The 16,679-nt window shown below is 39.0% G+C and overlaps 1 protein-coding gene across 1 annotated transcript in view; it reads left to right on the forward strand.

The window, feature by feature from the left end:
- Positions 1 to 16,679, forward strand: part of GPR158 (G protein-coupled receptor 158) — a 176,865-nt gene that overhangs the window by 111,558 nt on the left and 48,628 nt on the right. Inside the window, exon 6 of the mRNA XM_042817439.1 lies at positions 13,056 to 13,165. Coding sequence (XP_042673373.1) covers positions 13,056 to 13,165 — 110 coding nt within the window. The remainder of the gene's footprint in view (positions 1 to 13,055; positions 13,166 to 16,679) is intronic.

Consider the following 16,679-nt stretch of genomic DNA (forward strand, 5'->3'; position numbering starts at 1 on the left):
AACGGATCATGTTGATGGGCCACCAGCAGACAGTTTTTTCTTAATATAGCTTCATTTCTGATCAGAGGAAATTTTTTCAGGACCTGTTATTTCCATATTGCACTGCCTAATTTTGGTGCCTTGAGGGCAAATAAGGCCTGGGTTCTCTTGACATTAAGCAGTTGAGTGCTCAGAGCCAGAGATGCATTCTTGATGTGACACTCAGTTTCAGTTCCCCTCACTGTCTTAGGAAATACCAACGTGTACCGCCTTGGAGAAAGCTTTAGCACTGTGGCGTAAAGAAGCTGAAGCGTGAGAAGTGTTTCAAACTCTTGTGCTGCCATTGCTCCATTTCACATTCCTTCATTAAGCAGTAGTAGGCACAGTATAAATATTAATCTAACTCTACAGTCTATTAGGAAGATATTTTACACATTGGTTAGGCTACTTACGTAGAGAAAAGGGAGACCTATATTCTAATACCTGCTCCATTGAACATGTAATTTCCTTTAGTTATTGACAGGGATAAGCACATACAACCCAACAAAATGTAGGAGACTTTAGGTGTATCCAGGTTTACATGGCAACTGAGGGAGTGATTATAACCTCTACATATTGGATCATTTACTGCTGGTTAGATATCTACATCCTTTTCCTATCTCACCTACTTGCGATGGTGACAAATCAGGTATAGAACTGTGGAGCATTTCTGGATTCCTAGGTCTGAGTTCACGATCCAGTGTCATCTTGGCTACAGGTGAGAGCTGGGACCAGACCCTCTATTTCTCTTTCCCATTTTGAACTTTTCAGCTTCTCTGCCAGGGGCAACCAAATGGCAACACCAGGCCACGTTAGCCAGATTTCTGATTTGGGTGATCAGACAGGAGTATGTTGTGCAACACATACCTGAATGTTATTTTAAATACAAGTGCTGTTATTACCTACCTGTAAAATGGCTGTAACACTTTTCTTCCTTACGGTGGTTTTGTGACAGCAGATCAGTTATAGACTCTCAAATATTCAGGTATTGCAAATACCTAACATGAACTTAAAAGCAGACGGTCAGCAACAAGCAGATGAGAGAATGATGATTCAGAGCAATACGTGCTGTGCATGGAAATACCCAAACATTACTAACCATCTATGCACAAGGTCATTCACAAAATTAATGAAGAACTGAATAGAACGTCACAATGATTGGTACATAACCATGGAGTACCAAACAAGGAGAGATTTCACTGGAAAAACACAGCTTGAACTTGGTTATGTTACAGATTGACAGCCTGAGCTATAAAGGACTTTCCTGAGAAACCTGTCTGTTGTTACATTCAAGACAGATATGTTTCTTTTCCTAATCCTGCTAAATTTTTAAAATAATGGAAGATTGGATCCTCTGACTTTCTTTTGCTTATACACAATTTGTTTATCTACAGTTGTTTTACATCTTTGAAATAAAATGCAATTTTAAACGCAAAATCACAAACCTGAAGTTAGACAAAAGCATATTTCAGCAAAAGCAACTGCAAGTGCTGATTCTGCTCTCAGTTTCTGAGTTCAAATCTGGAAGACCTGAAAAGGCATCATATCATATCACAAGGAGGACTAAAGCTTTTAAACACAGCTATAAAAGATGCTGTAGAACAAAGATATGCCCATAAAATGCATGCAGCCTTACTTCTCAAATATTTTTGTGGTTGAGCAGTTCTTTTTGAAAAAAAATTGCACATGTGAGACAATTAAGAATTCATCAATATGTTTACTTGTGCATTTGCCAGTACAGTTTTACGGAAAACAGAATCCATGCAAAGGTTAGCAGATGCTGTGTTTGAAAGATGAGATGTGCCTATTATCCCTTAGGGATTTTACTGCTATTGATTTTTCAGGTGATGAGCAGCAGTACAAATCGTAGAGGTATAATGAAACTGTTTTCCAGAAGAGGAAGATTTATCACCTTTATTTTTCCCAAGCCAATGATTTCAGAGTTTGCAACTGCCCTTTTATCTGACTCCCATCGTTCCTACACCATTATATACGTAGTTCAAACTTCTCACCAGCTGGTCAGTGACCTCCAAAGACTCATTAAAGTTTTTCATGTCCACACAGTTTCCTGAATGTAAGTTCTGAGATCCATCTCTACAACTTTCCACTTTTGTGCAGCATTTCCTAGGGGAGATTTCTCTTCTGATTTGTTGCTCTCGTAGTTAGTTGCCATCTATACATATTGAAGTTTTTGAAGACTGCTGTTTCAGAGTCGAGTGTGTTGTCTTCTATTAAAGAAATATTCCTCCTGAGATCAATAAGGAAGAATTCTTCTCAGGCTTCTCTGAGTTTGTTCAGGTATATTCCTGGCACGATGCTCTGGAGAGCTTCTTGACAGGTTGGATTCAGCATGGCTAGTCTGAGATTATTTCTTTTCAGTTTTAGATTTCTGCATTTTCCTTCAGTAGTGGAACTGAAGTTTGTCCATTCGGAACGTAGTCCTCAGAAGCACTGTATCTGTGTTAGCCTTCATTGTCATCATATTTCTGTTTCTACATTCCCTGATGGTTACCTTAGAATACACAAAACATATCTTATGCTATAGGCCTGTTTATTTCCTAAGCTAGATTCTTCCAAAGGTCTTTGCTTCTTTTGAGACCAACAGTTTGAAGTACATAATAATAAATGTTAAAGTAGAATAGCAAAAACAACAACAGCAACAACAAAAGGCTAAAATCTGTGCATTTTTTTCCCCCAGTGTTCCTCCTGTGGATGGTAGCTAGCACCTAGGAATCACCTGAAGAGTGAACTGTAATAATGTCAGTGAAACAAAAATAGCATTTCTTTTCTGTTTCTCTTGAGTTTGCAGCTGGTTTCTTCTGAACTTTGTTAATTACACAGTATTTTTATGACATAATTTATTTAACATGGCTGATGTGGATTTAAGGTCAGTGAGATCATAGATAGTGTCATCCAACCTGCTGCATGTCACTCATTTTCACAATTTACAAACTTCTGTATTGAAGCCAACTGCTTCAGTTCATCTAAAACAGGCATCCCAGAAGGGCATCTGCTCTCAATGTGGGAACATGAAGAGGAGTGTTCCCACCGTTTCCTCCAGTGGTTTGTCACACTGCAGCCTTTGGCCTGTCCTCACTGCTGCTGTTGCGGCAGATACATAAACTGAAATAAAATGCAAAAGTCTGTGTAAGTCTGCTCCATGACCTGTGCCTTGCACTGAGCATACTTGGCAAGTTGCTCTGAATAATTTAGTTTGTTATATCCAGAGATAGCTGCAGTTCCTGCAAGATTTATTTGAATACACACACTCCCATACCATTGTGGTTTTTAAAAGTTCCTTTTTCAAATCACAGTCTTAAAATTAATCAGTAGATTTTCCTTGTTTCTACTAAAATACTGTATTGCATAGTGCATGTCTTTATTCATAAAATGAAGCTAGTGTACACTTAACACTGCTGTTACAATGTGTCAGGTATTTGGGAAGGACAGTGCTGAAAAGAGGTCTGTCTTTTTCGTTTGAAACATTTCAGCTCCTGGAGATGATTCTCTTTCTGCTGCTGGGGTGAGCAGACCTTTGTTAAGAAAAGATTGCAGCAGTGCAGCCAATACAAACATTTTCCATTTTTTTCTCCTGTGAAGTAGGTAAACTGGGACATCGTTGACCACTATCCCTAACCCATATAAAGAGATGAAAGAAATTGTTGGATTGCAGAAATTAAATGGTGGAGGAAGCAAGCACTTTGGTTAGAAGATTGTTTTGACTTTAGGACTTCCTTTGATTTTCAACTTCTGTAATTCTGAACCAATGTGAACAAATTTTGAATTGTGCCTATGTATACATACCTTTTGCCTCGATATAGCATTCTGATGAAATTACTCTTACTTACTTTGAATTATATATATTTTTTAATGTAACACAAAAGCATAAGCATAGAGGTATTGAATGCCAAAGGAGTTGGGTTTCTCCTCTACACTTCATTGTGCTTCTTCTCTTGTCCTTAGGGTGAACATGGCTGGAGCCACTGCTCCTACCTGCTTATCGTTTCTCTTATAACAGTCCCACATGCTCATTTTTGCTTTTTGTGTTGCTGCCAACAAAGTATGTTTAATAATCTGAGCTTAAAACCTGACCCTTTGTTTGAGCAGGAAACCCACTTTTTCACATATATTTCAGTATTTGACTGGAAAGTAATCCAAGATCTCTGTGTATGAATCTCAGGTAGGAAAAACATTGAATAAAGGAGTGCAGAACTTGGAAGTGCTCTACACTGCTCTTAACCCATACATCTCTTTCTGAAGGCAGAAAACCAGATACTTGTTTGGATTGTTTCTTTTTAGTGATATCTGAAGCTTGTAAGTTCCTGGCAAGTTCCTGAGTACCTGAAAAATCAGCTCAGTTACAATGCATTAAGGTACAATACATTAATTTTGTTCTGAGGGGCTGCAGCTGATAACCTACAGAAATAATGAAAAACATTTTCCCCACTGCACGGTTAGCAAAATATGTTCTGGAGCACTTTATGTTTTCAGACATAGTTGTTGTTTCTGTTTTTAAAAATCTCATTTGAATGGATTTTAAACCTTCACTGGTTATGTGTTGATCTCAGTGGAAATTTATGACCTCTGGCCATGCCCCCATCTGGCCAGCTCAGCCTCTGAACTTCTGTGATCAATCAGCTGTCATTCCTTCAGGGTCTGACTTCTGAGGCTGTTCAGGTGGCTGCTGGGATAACTGTACTACTGAACATTAAGGCAAGCCAATGTAAGTGATTATGAGGGATAGCTACATACCAAATACAGATTAAAAATTGGCACACTCCACACAAGTGTGGCATGTGGACTCTTCATCGTTTCTGGCAAAAATGGTGGTTTTGAAAAACGGAGTTTTGCAGCTGGGAACTTGTTCATCAAATATTTTTATTGAGCATTTCATATCTATTGAAGTGTCTGTGGAAATTAATAGGAGGCATTACTGTTGGAGTAATCTGTGTGTATTTTCTTCCCTAGCTTTGTAGTGGTGCTAGAATAGAAATACATTTGAATAAGAATGAGGAAAGAGTGGTATACATTTCAGTCTTTATTTCCTCTTCTCTCTCAAACTGAGATGTGACTACAGCTATTGTATAGATTGTTTTTTCCAGTCATATTTCTGTATTTGTTATTTTATTCATTGTATTTGATCCTGTCACGGTCCCAAGGGAACTTCTGAGCTTCAGGCCTTCTCCCTGTCTTGTACTGGATGGCATGTAATCCAGTAGCTCACACTTGCTAGGAAGGCATCTCTTCTGGGCAAATATTTGCCCCAACAAACGTGATTTGTCACTTTCAGCAGCTTGGTCTGTGTAGCCCCTTAGGCTGAGAGACTGTACTTGCTGAATGAGCAAGTTCTTGGTTCTCATCAAGCCAGTGCCATTGAAGTTTCTCTGTATATTTGAGAAGTTTATTGCATTTCACTGAAAAGCTAAGCATCTTTTTCTAATCAAGAATAGATATAGAGAATTCTTGCAAGACAATCTCTCTCCTGCTTTAGCTTAGTTTCAGGATTATTTTTGTTTCCACCCATTTCCTAAAATGGATCACAACCCTGTCCACTTCAGGAGCCTAAACTTTTTGGTAGTCCTCAGTGTTAGGCTTTTCTTTCCCCAGTAAATGGGTGTGTTATCTTTCCTTGTATTGCCTTCCTACTGCTGACCAAGTATTCACCCTTGGAGAATCTTGCAGCTCTTAACATTTTTAACTGATTCAGCCACCACATCACTTTATGTCTCTCATAAGCTAAGGAAGTGTTTATTAGGAAAATGAACTGTTAGAATGCCCTTCTTACTCTTTGGGCCTTGTCATGCATAATACTTCATCTATGGTAAAGAAATCTCTTTACAGTACAAAGACATCTCTTCCAAGACATTAACTTTTTATAACTTGAACATAAAATATTGTTCATTAGGCAAACATAAATAGAAGCAATGAAGCTAGAACATTAAGAAATCTTGATAGAGACTAGAATTTATGACTAAATGCATTTTGAGGCTGTGTGTTCAGATTACTTATAAAAAGATATCTTCAGATCTGGTAGCATCTGTGATATATCACTTTTTCTCTTCCAATTGAAGAAAAGATATAACAGCATCTTGATGTTCACGTGACCATTAAATTTTCTCAAAATAAGCTATTCAGAGGTGTCCTGTCCAGTGTTAGCTTAGATTTGGTTTGCAAACAGGGAAAAAAAGAGGAAAACTACTTGAAGATATCTCTGTAAGAAGGCATTCTAAGTATGCAGCCTTGTGTCAAACCAGAATTAGCTTGAAGGTTTAGTTTATGTAATCACTAGATAAATCTCTCAGGAAGCTAAATGAGCTCCACTGTAAAAAATATGTTCCATAAAAAGCTTTAGAGATCTTCTGTTCCTGCCTAATGAAGATGAATTCGAAGTATAATAAAACCTAGTGATGGCGTAGCATTTTGATGACTCAAGTTCTAGAAGTCTGTTGCATTTTACACTTGTGCTGGTGGCTATGCATTTGTACTGCATCATGGATTTCCAGAAGATTTTACAGGCAAGACATGTCTCTGCTGAATTGCAGCCAGAGGTTTAGTATACGTTTTGAGACAGAAAATGGGAAACAAAACATACGTACATTTGAAAGTATAGCAGCAGGGAAAAAGAGGATTTCAGTAGGCAGTTTCAAGCTGGACTGTCTGTAGGCAGCTAGGAAGAACATTTTTTAATGAAAACCGAAACATCTTATACGGCCATAAGGATTTTGGCTTTGATGTGCATCTTCTCTGAAGTGCGTTAACCCAGAAGCAGAGAGTTTGCTACACTCTGTACTGAGGAATTGATTGCATTCCAATTCAGAATAAAGCCTGAGTGGTTATTGTGTTTTCTTGTTCTCAGCAACCATGTGCTTAATAGAGATATTGAGCTAATGAAGCAGAACAATTCTGCTTTAAAAGTGTGAGATTTGCAAGGATGAGTGTATTATCATACTGTGTGTCTATAGACCTTTTGGAGTAAAATATGATGGCTTCAGAAGTACATGTGGTTTAAAAAATGGAATGGAGTTGGAAGGAAGTGCACTTACATAATGGGTCTAAGAATACGTACAGCTGTTATCATACTGCTAAACTGCCTTGTGTAATTGCACCAGAAGTATTTGTTGGTAGTACAGGATTGGATAGTGAGTTGTGCATTCCCCAGTACTTAAGCAGATGCTGAGCAGTGAATCATGGTTTGAACAGTGGTATGTGATGCCCATAGTGTGCACAGGCTTTTGAATGCCTTCATTCATGCCCATCTGTTAGCAATGGCAGTGTGCCCACATACAAGTGGTTTGGTCCCTTTTCTAGAAAGCATAGTACCAGACTGCTCTGAGCTTGGATGGCAAGCCTATCAAACATTGCAAACAGTGTCACTTGCAGTGAAGCCCTTCTTGGTATTAGAACTGAAGCATTAATAGGTAACTTGATATAGTAGGTTATGTGGAGGTTATTTTATATTAGAAAAAACCACTCAGATATGGCAGAAGAACACAGTGTGCCCATCTCAAAGGCACGGCAGGATCCTAAGAATAGGAGCTGTGTGTCCAAGGCTGGGAGAGGGGGTGGAAGTAGCTGGGAGAGCCGGAAAGAGCACTTGGATGGAGCATCTGCTGGCTCATTTTGGGGCAGAACTGCCTAGGGACAGCCTGAAATAGGCTACTGCAGTCAGGCTAGGGCAGATGGTGCTGGGCAGTGAAACAGATCGGATAGATCTCACAGAGTTTCTCTTAGATGCTTGTTAATTGAAATAGCCCGGAGGGTATTATCTTAAATGTCTGTGTCACATCCTGTATTGAACTGTGCTGGGTACTTACAGCAAATTCTGAAGTTAGATTTTTAACAAGTACATAGTTTTCCTGTACAGATTTTTGGCTTAGCTGTACACAACTGTACGAATGATTTGGTTATTTGAAAATGAGAAAAAAAATAATACTTTTCCAGCATTTTTCTGAAGTAGGTGACTTTCACCTTGGATCCATAACTGGGTGATGCTTTTGCACACGTTCAAAGCTCTGTATCTCATTTCTATATATCCAACATGGATAACTCATTTCCACGTATCTGATATGGTGGAGAAAAGAAGAGCTGAAGGACTAACTGTCCTCTCTGGGGTTTTTGAGCTGAGGGCTTACTCAAAATGTTTAATATCTGGATTTAGGCTTTGTAGCGCTGCCACTACCTCATATTTTTAAATATACTTGTTCTGTTACTTCCAGTCTTTAGAAGTATTGTACTGAAGAAAGAATATTGCATATTTGAGAAATTTGGTGACTGCAAAGAAAAATGACTTTTGATCTGTCCACGATACTTTCTAATACTTTCATGCCTTATGAACTGGAGTAAGAAGCAACTTCTCTTAAATAGCTTCAGTCCTCCTAACGTAGTTTACTAACTGACGTATAGTGAAGCAGCTTTTCTAAAATAAATACGTAAGTACTTTTCTAGTCTGTGGAGGTGTGTATTTGAAGCCTTTCAGCCAAGATTATGACCAGGAAACTAAGTCCTGAACTTCTCAAACTTATCCATGTGTTATCTGTGGTACTTGTGCATTAGTCAAGTTGACTTACTTGTCATCTACAATTTAGGCAGAAGTTATATGCCTGATTTAGGCAAGCTAAATCCCAGTCAATGCAGCTTGGGGAACTGTTAAAATATTTTCACCTGGATCTGGTGCCCTAGATGAAGGCAAAATTAATTTTCTCATAATGGGCTAAGCAAAGATCCTGTATTTCTTTCAAGAGAATAGCATCAAAGCTATAAAACTCAAGCATTTCCTCCTTTTTTTCTGTGAGGACCATGTCATGCTTTTGAACATTAAACTGTTCCATATAGATTCTCTTAGCACTGTTATTGACCTGTCTGTCCTGATAACAGAAATGTATTATATTGGGTGGGGTGCCTGTAAGAATTTTAGCCGTTGATTTTAGACACTGTATGTGTCTGTTCATCATGCCAGCTCAATTGCTGGGCACAGCTCAAGAGCCGTGTCAGCAAGCTAAGGCTCTCTTCCATGTCTGTAACTCTCCAGGTCTAAGGTCTAACTTGACTATTACCTGGTGACCTTACAAAATCTTTTCATCTATCAACTCCACAAGTGGTAGCATGGCTACTGAGACAGTGTTCTGGCAAGGGTAATAATAGCTCAAAAGATGTGGAGGTTTAAAGCAAACATGTAAGTGCATTTGCCCAAATTCCTCCTGGGCCACGTGGCTCTATGAAGTCTCACGTTCAGCTGCAGTAACTAGTACATTATCAAGCACTGTCTGACTACTCTTTTGGTTTCCAAATACCTTTCCCCAAACCTTTGTTCCTTAATGAACAGTGACTGGAATGCACTATTTAAGTAGACTTCAGGAGCTGGTGAAACAGAGGATGTCACATTTCCTTACGTGTCATAAGTAGGTTTTGTGGCAGCTATTGGCAAAAATAACTTTTTTTTTTTTTTTTTTTTTTTTTTTTTTTGGTGGGATTTATGCTGCTGTCATAGTCCAATACATTATAAAGGCAAAAAGGGAAAACGATCTACTGTCAGATTTTCAGTGGGCAGAGTAGTCTGTTAGAACTGCAGAGGGATTTTCTCTGCTGTTGATAGCAGCATGCATATGTGGGTGAATCCTGCGCTCATCCTATACTCCTAGCTTGGAGCTGATCAGGCTGTTGTTGCATATTGTTGTCAGTATAGGGAAGGCTTGTCTCTGGAAAGAACATTTCAGAATGGGAGTTTTGGTTATCAGAAGGTAGGAGAGGCCGCTATGAAATAAAACCAAGTCTTTTCTGTGTTACATTTATTTGTTTGCTTTAGCTAGAAGGACCAAAGCATAGAGAACAGCAGCCACACTTTTTTATGAAACACATTTAAAAGAACGTGATTCCACTAAAATAAAAAATGTGAGCATGGTTTTTGGTGTACTGGGCTTCCATTTTAGCCCCTTGGCTCTGATTAAAGATTATTCAATTTACAGATTTTGCCCCTACAATTTACTGTGACTGTAGGAGACTTAATGCTGACAGTAGTCAGTTGAACATCGAAGTGACCCCGGTTGGAAATGGGAATGACATATTCTTAGAATAGCCTTCTGGAAAGCCTAAGCAAGCAAAAACAGTAGGTGCACTAATTCTTGCTGTTTAAAGCCTTGGTCCATGACAAACCACATGTAACATACATAAGAGTAGGCAGAAATGGATGTTGACAGCATGGAAGAGCATTGCAACTACTGTCCTCCATATAAACACAGGGAGAAATTTTCAGAAGGCTCAGGTCTTTTGTCAGGCTTGGACCAAGACTTTGACAGCTTCCTTAAGTACCTGATCACTGGGCAAAGGAGTAGCACAGAGGTGTTGACACTGAAATGAAGAAATGAGAGCATTTTTTACCAATAGTTTGCCTCTGCAGCCTTCGTAGCAGGCTGCCACATGCCAGCTGCCACTGGGCTGCATTTGAAGCAGTGCTTTCTTGGTTGATAGCTAGCCAAAAGTCTCAGCTGCTCAGACAAATGGTTTGCTGCAAATCAATGAGGTTTTCTAGACACAGGCGGTTAATATTTCAATAGGCAACTGCAGATAAAGTTGCTGTGTCAGATTTCATGGCAGAGAGCTGTTGCCCTTGTTCAGAAAATTGTGTGCCTGGAAAGTGTTTGGACCTTTCCATTTCAACCACCTGAAAATTTCTGCTTTCAAATCAACTTTGAAATGAGTATTTTGCCTGTATTTTTGGACATTATTTTTCTAGTTTTGAGCATTCAAAGATGAACTGGAATGGTTTCTACCCCCTGGCAAACCTCGGAGGGGAGGTTAATGCTATAGACTTTGCTCTGTTTATATTCAAAGTCATTACTAAAATTCAGGTGTTTCTGAGCAACTTCTTGCTGGATGCTCTGTTTACACAGGCCGTCTTCATGAATGTCCAGGTGCATTTTATTTTTCCATCTGATCTACCAAGGAGAAGTGAGCCCTTTGCTGCACACAGTGTTTGTCAGATTCCCAGAAAGTATCTGCTTTGAAACATGTTCAGTAGCAGTGAAAAGCATAGATGAAATTCTGTACACTGATTTGATTCAACAAGCCATAATTTTTAAAGAAATAACTTGATTCTGCTGTAAGAAGAAACAAGCAGACAAACAAACCAACACTGCTGCAAAGCACAGCAGCTTCTTCTAAGCTCTCTCTCAACCCATGTCTGCCATTTTTGCCCCCACTTTCCTAAGCGTGTCTGTGTCACCCAAAGGACATCGTCCTGCGCTTTTGGCCAGTATTCTGGGTTTGAATTCCCACACAGAAAAGAATTTACTTAGGAAAATAATATAATGTGGCTGTCAGTAGGCGCAATACTGCCTCTAGTGCTACAATGTACTGACTCTAAATGAAGCTGTGGCAGATGGCCTAAGAAGTTTCAGTGCTTTCTTTCCCTAGATCAAGATTGCTCGATTAATTTGTACTCTGGTGCAGAGTTGTTTTACCAGGCTCTAATTGGACGGGCAGGATACACTGGTTCTAGCTTTGCTGGACCAAGCAAGGTCTGCAGGTGGGGAATGCTGTGCATAACCTGGGCCAGCAGGCCCCTGATGAGGCTGGGATAATGGAGAGGAACATGGGATCATCCCACAAGGTGCAACATCTGCTGGAACCAGCAGAAATGTGCTCTCATTCAGACTGTGCCTCAGCCCACCGTTTGAGCAGCCCTGTGTTAGATTTCTGTGGCATTTTACTTTATAAAATGCTCTTATGTGCACAGTGCCTGAAGAACTAGTGTTATGTTACTGACATTCTCAGGTATGGTACTAGGTAGGTAAGGAGGAAGGCTGTCTGTATCTCCAATGTCTTCTTCCAGGTCAGAAACAGCTCTAGAGCTTTTGGGTCACATCCAGACATTACAGTTGTGTTACATGAGTAGATTTTCAGCAGTGAGGCTGAGAATTCAGCCTCAAAGTGTGACAGATCTTTTTACCCATCTCTTGAATTACTACATTGAAAGCTTCTGTAACATTGAAATGAGTTGAGGGGAGAATAGTGAACAGACAGTGTCATGTTTGCACAGACGTAAGTTCCAGGCACAGCTGAAAGATCTTTTATCTGGAAGACATCCAGAGCAGCACTGAAAGAAGAATAGAAGTGGGTTGTCCAGGAGGAGCCTCAGGAACAGGTAGACAGCAGCCTGGCAGACAGTGAGAAGGAAAACAAAAAACAGAAGCAAAAAAACAAACAAAAATAAGAAAACAAACAAAAAAAGTGATCCAGAAATTAGTGAAATACTTCAGAAGAAAGCAGCAATAAGTTTGGAAAATGGAATGAGTGACTGGAGCACTGAGGGAAAAGCAGGAGCATCCAACAGGAACCAGAAGAATGTGAAATAGAAATAATTCAGTCAGTTGGATCTTTCTGTTGTTGCAATTGGAGAAATCCGTAAGTGAGCAAAAATTATTTTTTTTTTCAGAAAGTGGAGATGTATGGAGAGATTTGATGTAGCATAGTGGAAACATATAGACAAGAATGGGAAAAAGTCAAGTATGATATTGAGATACTGGAGTTTGGGACAGAGAGCAGCAATCATTTTTTATTTGAGTGATTGAGAAAGAAAAATGAGCAGCTCACTTTTTGCTTGGTTTATTAGAAAGAGGAACTTTGAAGTGTAACCTAGTAAATAGAGTCCATCAAACCAGAATTAGCCCAGCTGCCTATTATTGGAATAGCTCAAGGAAAATGTCCTTCTCTGTTCTCTCACCACCTCTAGTTACTTGTTTTCACTCGGTTAAGAAAAGTCAGTGGAACTGCATTTGAAAGTGTTGTCACTTCACAGTCTGTCACAGGATTTTTGCCAGCTCTCTTCAAAAGGAGCTGGTGCCTAGAACTGTGCCAGCTGGTTGGTGTGATCATCTTGTCACTTTACTAGAAAATCTAAATATACAGCAGTACAAACTGAAATATGTCTGCTGTCCTGTTTTGCAACTATTCTGCATTTTATCGAACCTTTTTTTTCCTTTTTTTTTTTCTCTTTTGCTTTAAAGTAGTATTGAAGCTCTCTCTATCTTTCTGTTCTATAGGTTGTCATTTTGTATTTTGAGCCAAGTGTATTTCGCTGTGTTCTCCTAAGATGGGTTCGTCTTCTGGGCTTTGCTACAGTTTATGGAACTGTGACGCTCAAGCTGCACAGGTATTTCACATATTATTAATTTCCATCTCTATGGGAATATGTGCAATCTGTATGGGTACTTAGATGGAAGAGATGCAAATAATATCATAAACAAGCGCCGTTTCTGATTTTTAAAACTACTGTATGTATCTCCACGTTATTTCTGCTGAAGTGATAAACTACTAATTGCAGTAGAGAACTATGAATGCAGAAAGTGATGGTTGCACAGCGAGGAGGTTTCTCGGAAGTGTTGAGCTGGAGCTGCAGCATTTGATGAAGAATGTATACATCAGCTGTAAAATTGCGCAAGGACCACTTTTCAAAGGTGAATATATTCTGCTTGAGTGTAGGATGAAGTGTCTAACTTTCCATATAAAGTGTTCGCAGAGATATTTGATGTTCCTAAGTGAGCGATGCTGAGTGAAATACATTATGGTGTATGTATATACTCTGATTTCTTATGGCTTACAAGTCAAGGGCTGCTCTCTTCAGGCAATCACAGCAGACAGGCTGCATGCTCATGAGCATCAAGTGCCTGCCAGAAAAAATGTGTGGGAAATTCTGGGATACGCTGGGGGAATTTCCACTGGGTTGGCAATGCATTCAAATGCAATTCAGAAATTAAGATTCAGAGACTTATCTTCAAATTCCATTTTTGCAGTCCCTTTAGAAAGAGAAGCTTTTCTGGACAAAATCCTAATGCTTTTCTCTCTTTCAGCTTCAGTGGAAAAAAACTACTGAAATATTCTGTAAATATTTTTGTAACTATTTTTTATAGAAGAGTAATGCAGTATGCTTATGTTGATACTTAAACACCTTGGATGAAGTAAGCTTGCTTCTCTTTTTGTATTAGTTTCATTAGAGTAGGCATGCTAGATAAGGAAGGTTCAATGTTACACTTATAAAATGAATGAGAATTGAAAACATCTAGTTCACGTTGTACAATTGGTTTGTCACATTTTAGGTGGAGAAAGCCACTTTCCCATTGAAGTAGAGCTTCTTACGTTTGTCTTTGGTTACAAGTATTCACTTTGGCTGTTAAACTCTGGCTATATCTATGTCTGGCCTCATCGTCTCATTGAAATTCATATGATGAACAATTTTTTATGCAAAAAGATTAACAATTAGAACACTATAGTAAAGATATGACAGAACTGGTGATTTTGTTTGGTTGACTCATTATCAGTAGTTCAGATATACAGGAAACAGCCTAAAACTATGAAGGACTCCCATTATTATCACTGTTCTGCTACCCTAACAGATTGTGTGTATGGTGTGAAGAAGCGGTGTCTTGACAGAGGAGTTGGTCTTCAGCTCGTATGAAGTGAGAATAGGTTGGAAAACTCAGCAGAAAATCTTGCACTTCTGGTTTACTCATTCAGCTTTTTGGTGTTAGGTGGCACCTGTGATAATAGGCTCAGCAAACAAGACAAAGATTAAGTAAGCCCAAGATCATCCTTGCTCAGTGCAATACAATGAAGACTAAAGGCTCTATGAGAGGAGCCCAGCCAGTGGGTTGAGGAAACTGATTTTCTCCTTTGCTTGGCATGCCTTAGACCATCTCCACAACACTGTTTCTAGTTTTGGACTCTTCCAAGGCATCATTGAACTCAAATGAGTTTAGTGAAGGGTGGCCAGGATGATTAGGACTTGGAGCAAGGAGAAGCTGAAGGAGAGGAGAAAACTTTGAAAGGATCTAAAAGCAGCTATTTAGCACCTACAAGTTGCTTACTGAGAAGATGGAACTGTGCTCTTTGCAATGATGTATGTTGGGATAAGAAAAACAATTATAAATGGATTCTATGTCATGTATGAATTGTCATCATGGTCAACTTTATGTCAGGAAAGCTTTTTTCACCATCAAGGTAATTAAGCAGTGGAGCTTGTGCCAGTGAGGTTGCGAATCTTGATACTCAGAGGTTTTAGGGCCCAGCTTGATGAAGTGCTGAGTAACCAGCTTTAAATTCAGTGTCAACCCTGCTTTTATCACTGGATGACCTTCCAAGATCATTTGTCTCGGATTTATTCTATATTTCTACATTAAACGCATATAAATGAAGTGAAATAAATGAAATAAACATTTCATTTTATTAATCTAGAATTACTTTCTCTATGAATTTATCTTTGTTTTCCACTGAGGATTCATGATCATTCTTTTCCTACATTCATGATACTGTCTGGTGGTTTTTTTAGTACTAAATGTTTCAGTCAGGGAGTGTGCCTTGCAAAAGACCGAGTCATGTTAGAAAAATGTTTTATTGTATATATTTGCAAGAATTATGCTAATTAAGAGGAATATGATAGTAGTAGAAATTTAGTAGAAATTTTTGGCAGATCTAGTTTAATCCAGTCATTGCAGGGCTGGAAAATGGCTAATTACAGACACCACAGATACTCATGACAGGCCCTGATTCCCTCCTGTGTCTGTAGCCTGTGTCTTGCCTGGGGGAAGAATTGGATGCTAGTAATGAACTGATGATTTTTCTGAATTTAATGGAAATATCAATGGTGTGTAAATGCAGTTATTAGTAATAACTAGAAAGTCTAAAGCTGTATTTCTCAACAGATGAGGTGCTTTGAATAGCAGTGGAGCATGAAGGTTATCGAAAGCCAGGTAGGAGGCACTTGAAACTCTTGCTCTCTTTATGGCTTTCTTTTCCTTTTGCTCCCTTCTTGCTGAGGAGAGCTTTGAGGAATAGAAAAAGAAGACAGGAGTCATGTACTGATTTATTCTTTAAACAGCCATCACAGTCAATTTCTAAAGCACCTCATCTCAAATTGCCTCCTTCTTATTCACTGTACATTTCTAAAATAATGAGCTGATGTTTATGGAGGTGGGAGGCTGGAGGTAAGGAAATGAGCTTAACTTAAGAATGCTAACTGTAGAGCAATGTACAGAAGTCTCAGTACTTTCCTCAACATTCTTTCAAGAAGTAATGATGTTTCAAGTTTAACCATTTGGGTTTAAAAGACCTGCTGATTTTGCATCTTTCAGTATATTTCTCTGACTGAAGACTCTCTTTGTCCCTTCTTAAGCCCTGCATTTTATAGTTCCTCTCTTTATTTTTAATATATAAGCTTCAACCATTTTGGTTTCAGGGTTAATACAGAACCCTTAATTCTGGATTAAAGCATAAGAATGGAAGAAAACTGTAGGTAAATACATACAGACATGCATGCACGTATGTAATGTTCATGTGTACACACATACGACAGCTTATGGACATTTCAGGGAAATGATTGGTTACAGACTGTACATCCTTTAGGCTATCAGCTTCAAGGCTAGGAATGGAATCTCCAGTTCAGGGCAGCCTCCATTTCATATATATAGGAAGATGTTGACTCTGTGAGACAATTCTGTAATTGATTTAAATGCTGTGCTAAGATGTCTTCCAACCCATCTGAGCGAGTGTTGACACCTCCTACAGACCTTTGAAGGCATGAATGGATGGATAGACAAGAGTGTGGGTGGTGGGCAGCACTGCCTGTCAGGTGTCATGGTTCAGTGTCTTACAGAAAGGGAAGCTCATGTTAG

Source organism: Centrocercus urophasianus, unplaced genomic scaffold, assembly GCF_019232065.1.
Source record: "Centrocercus urophasianus isolate 14NV4802_14NV808 unplaced genomic scaffold, USGS_Curo_1.0 seq_16, whole genome shotgun sequence".
Classification (NCBI taxonomy): domain Eukaryota; kingdom Metazoa; phylum Chordata; class Aves; order Galliformes; family Phasianidae; genus Centrocercus; species Centrocercus urophasianus.